This window comes from Cyprinodon tularosa, unplaced genomic scaffold, assembly GCF_016077235.1.
Source record: "Cyprinodon tularosa strain WSP-4 unplaced genomic scaffold, ASM1607723v1 ctg126, whole genome shotgun sequence".
Taxonomy (NCBI): Eukaryota; Metazoa; Chordata; class Actinopteri; order Cyprinodontiformes; family Cyprinodontidae; genus Cyprinodon; species Cyprinodon tularosa.
This window is the reverse complement of record NW_024038070.1, coordinates 514,553-518,719: the sequence shown is the minus strand read 5'-3', so window position 1 is coordinate 518,719 and position 4,167 is coordinate 514,553. Positions and strand designations below refer to the sequence as shown.

The following is a 4,167-nucleotide window of genomic DNA, read 5'->3' as shown; positions in this document are numbered from 1 at the left end:
CAATGTATATAAATATATATATAATATATAGAGAAGCTGTTCGGTATGGATTGAAAAGAAATTGCATAGATAATGTCACTAATAAATCTGATAAACGAAACAACAGGTTCCCAGGAAGATTATTCTGAAATAGATTACAAAACATCTTGGGTACAATTATTTTTTTTCAAAGTCATGTATTTATTTGATAAAATAAGTTTTAAGTTGATTTGAAATAGTACTTTTTCCCCTTTCATCATAAATTACTTGTGCCTTTTGCTGTCAGCACAGTCTTAGATTATCTCTGACGCAAACCCCCATCACAAAGGCGTTCCTCCCGTTTCTCAGAATCATATGCCTTTTATTGACAGCTTCCTTCAGCCAATCAGCGGACGATCCCATGCAGCCTCGCGGGGCGGAACTCGTCCCGTCGACCAATCCGCTGCCCGGGTGTTGTTTTGACCTCTGAAACCGCATCACCGCCTTGTCTCGTGTCCGTGGCGGAGGGAGTCTATAAATACAGGAAACGCAGAGGGAGTAGGGGACGAAGTTGCGAAACTCCCGAGTAGGAGGGAGCTACTCTGCAAAGCCTGCTGAAAGAAGAAAGGATAAAAAAAGAAAAGAAAAAATACCTTAAAAACTGAAACCTTAAACGCCAATCCTAAAAAAAGCAAATCAACACGTACTGGAATACCTTTTTTGTAACGCTAATATATTCAATGTGAAGAAAGTATTTATACTTTTTTTTTTCTATTTGCACTAACCAACGGTACTTCAGAACTACTGAGCATTTTTATTTTTTACAACTGGGTAAGTACTCCTTTTACATTCCTTCTATATAGGCATTATTTCAGTTTCCCTTTTTTAGTTCTTACTTTGTAAGCTGATTTGCAGCGTTAGTCTGCAAAGTTATTGGGAGGGGTTAGACAAAACAAATTAGGATGCCTTATGTTATCTCATTCGGAAAAAAATATTTTTTAGCAAATAGCGAAGATAATGTGCGGTATAGTCCCCGTTTGTTTGTTTGTTTGTTTTAGGCTATTTTTTTGCGATAATGCCCCAAATGTGTTGAGCGTTTTATGAAAAACCAAATATAATTTAATTGCAGATGCCTATATGAGTATTATTAGATTGAGTTGACATGTTTTTCTCTCAAGATGCATGAAATAATTTATATGTAGGGTAAGTATTTGGGCGTTCTCAACAAGTTTTCTTCACACTCTGCTGGGTGATTGCTTTAACACCCCGTGTCTCACTGAATATTTACCAAATAGCCTTTTTAATCTGCAAAGGATTTCCTCTTACCTCTTTAAAAATTGCCAAACATGGGTGTAGACGCCAATTGGTTAAGCTGCTCTTTCGACACAGTTTTTCAGACGACTAATCGGACAGAAACTAACCCCGTGACAGGGTCTTTAAGCTTTGAAATCCAACCCCCTACCATTTCCCCTCAAACGTATCCACCATTATCAGTTATTTCCAGTGCATTAACTCTGTTAGGTTTGCTGTTAATTAAATGCAGAACCCCCCGCAGTACTTTTCCTCTTCCCCTGCCTTATGGAGGCAGTCCAAGTAGGGTGTTATGTAAGAGGATTCCCTGTTTTAGTGCAAGGTTAATATGTCCACTGCCTACTTTTTTCACATCTATGTGGATTAAGGTGGATTATTCCAACATAACGTTAACTAGGGGATAATAATGTTTTTTTTTTTTTTTTTTTTTTTTTTTGTGGGACATTCTTGTAATGTGTCTATGAAATAGAATAAAGAATGAATAAATAAACCTTCAAAAAAAAGTCTAATTTAACAAAATTTTCCTTAAATTGACTAATATAAATGTACTTTTTCTATAATTTTTTCAGAAAGCTCTATCACACCCTGTGGAAGGACATCACTTTTACAAAACCAGCACTTTTGATTTTTTGCCTCCCCTGCCTGGAGCACTTTTGTGGTGCCGAACACGGATAAACGAAGCCGAGCCGGTGGACGCGTTCAAGGTCAGAGCCAGCTAATCTCCACTCACCTGGCACACTTCAGCAGTTCGCTATGCAGCTTGAAATCCAAGTAGCTCTCAACTTCATCATCTCGTACCTGTACAACAAGCTGCCGAGGAGACGGGTCAACATCTTTGGCGAGGAGCTGGAACGGCAGCTGAAGCAGAAGTATGAAGGACACTGGTACCCGGATAAGCCATACAAGGGCTCAGGATTCAGATGCATCCACGTGGGTGAGAAGGTGGACCCCGTGGTGGAGAAGGCAGCGAAAGAGAGCGGGCTGGAGATCGAAGACGTCCGCAACAATCTGCCCCAGGACCTCAGCGTGTGGATTGACCCCTACGAGGTGTCCTACCAGATTGGTGAGAAGGGGCCAGTCAAAGTGTTGTACGTTGATGACAGCAATGAAAGTGCAGCTGGAAATGGAGGGGTTGACCTGGACAAGGAGATCAAGAACAGTTTCAACCCAGACGCACAGGTCTTTATGCCCATCAGTGAGCCTTTGAATGGGACCTCTCCAGGCTCCAGCTCTCCCTCTCCACCTTTTGGCCACTCGGCGGCAGTCAGCCCTACCTTCATGCCCCGCTCCACTCAGCCTTTAACCTTCACAACAGCCACCTTTGCAGCTACCAAGTTCGGCTCCACTAAGATGAAGAGCAGCGGACGCAACGGCAACAGCGGCACCGGTGCTGGGAACAAAGTGGCACGTACCTCTCCCACCAACTTGGGCCTGAATGTGAACAGTCTCCTGAAACAGAAAGCCATTTCCACCTCCATGCACTCGCTGTATGGGCTGGGACTCGGGGTGCAGCAACAGCAGCACCAGAAGCCCTCAGCCTTGTCCCCCAATGCCAAGGAGTTTGTGTTCCCCAGTCTGCAGGGCCAAGGCAGTCAGAGTGCTCTGTTCCCCGCAGACAGTTCACTGCAGTACAGCAATGCCTTCGATGTGTTTGCGGCCTACGGTGGCCTTAACGACAAGTCCCTTATGGATGGCTTTAGTTTCAGCTTAGGCAACATGCAGTATTCTAACCAGCAATTCCAGCCAGTCATGGCCAACTAGTACATATAAAGGTACTACCTAAGCTACTACTTCATATGGAAACGACCAGAGATAATGTGATGGGGAAACAAACACAAATGCACATAAAAAAAAAAGTTTAAACAAAAACAGAATGTCAAATACAAAAGGAAAAAAAAAGGCTTGTAACCTGTAAAAGTTCCAAGTCTAAGAGCATGAGCCCGAGGGTGAATTACTTTATCCCCTTGAGTTAAACTTCTTTTTGTTTTTATTTCATTTTTTTTCCTAATAAAGCTTGTAGTACAAGTTGTCCAAGCTTGGTTACCTAAACTTTAAAATGCATTATTGTAATTTCTTTTGCCAACCAAGCACAAAATATTTTTTTATGTAACTGTTTTAAGATACAAAAAGAAAAAAAAAATCACCATAAGTCATGGCCTTTCGGTATTTAAATATAACTGGACGTTGCTAGTTTTTCAAGAAATTGGCATCAATAAGTGGGAATTCCTGGTCTTTTTCTAATTGTATAATTTAATTTAGTACAGAGTTTGTAAAATATCAGAGTATCTATTGTTTCTACAACATGGTATTGCATTTATATCTTTTTACTACTCCAGTGATCTGTGATGGCTGCAGCGACTTTATGTTTCCTTTTTTATTGAAATTATAAAATGAATCCATCTTTAAAAAGAGAAAAAAAAAACATTGACTATCCTTAAGATTGTGTACAGACCATTCCGTAGTGGTGGGATTTATGAATATTTGCTTTTTTGACAAAAATATAAGAGTTGTATTTTTTGTTAAGAGTTTAAAGACTTTTGCTATATTATGGACAAAATGTAATCGTATATTAATTTTGTACCTACATTGTGCAATACTTGATAAAGCAAACGGTATAACAAAGTATTTGGAGTCAGTGTCTTACATGTTAAGGGCGACTGATAGTTTATTAAGTTTGTATTAAAAAGATTGATTTTAAGAAACCTGTTTATTTTGTGATTAGTGCTCATGATTGTGTAATTATACTCAGCAGTGGGGGGTTAAAACATGCTGGGACAAAAAAAGTTTTCTTCTGAAAGGAGAATCAGGTTTTTCTAGACACAACTGCTCAGTCTTCGATTTTTCTTCTGAACCACTTAGGCTAGTGTTTAATTTATATCAGATTAGTACCCAAAACTT

General features: G+C 39.8%; 1 protein-coding gene across 1 annotated transcript; it reads left to right on the top strand.

Annotated features, from left to right (window-relative positions):
* Positions 1–512: 512 nt before the first annotated feature.
* Positions 513–3,894, top strand: LOC119777657 (protein Tob1-like). The gene is made up of 2 exons (XM_038276624.1): positions 513–789; positions 1,839–3,894. Exon 2 carries the CDS (start codon positions 2,023–2,025, stop codon positions 3,028–3,030), a length of 1,008 nt encoding a protein of 335 aa, XP_038132552.1. The 5' UTR covers positions 513–789; positions 1,839–2,022; the 3' UTR covers positions 3,031–3,894.
* The last annotated feature ends 273 nt before the right edge of the window (positions 3,895–4,167 follow it).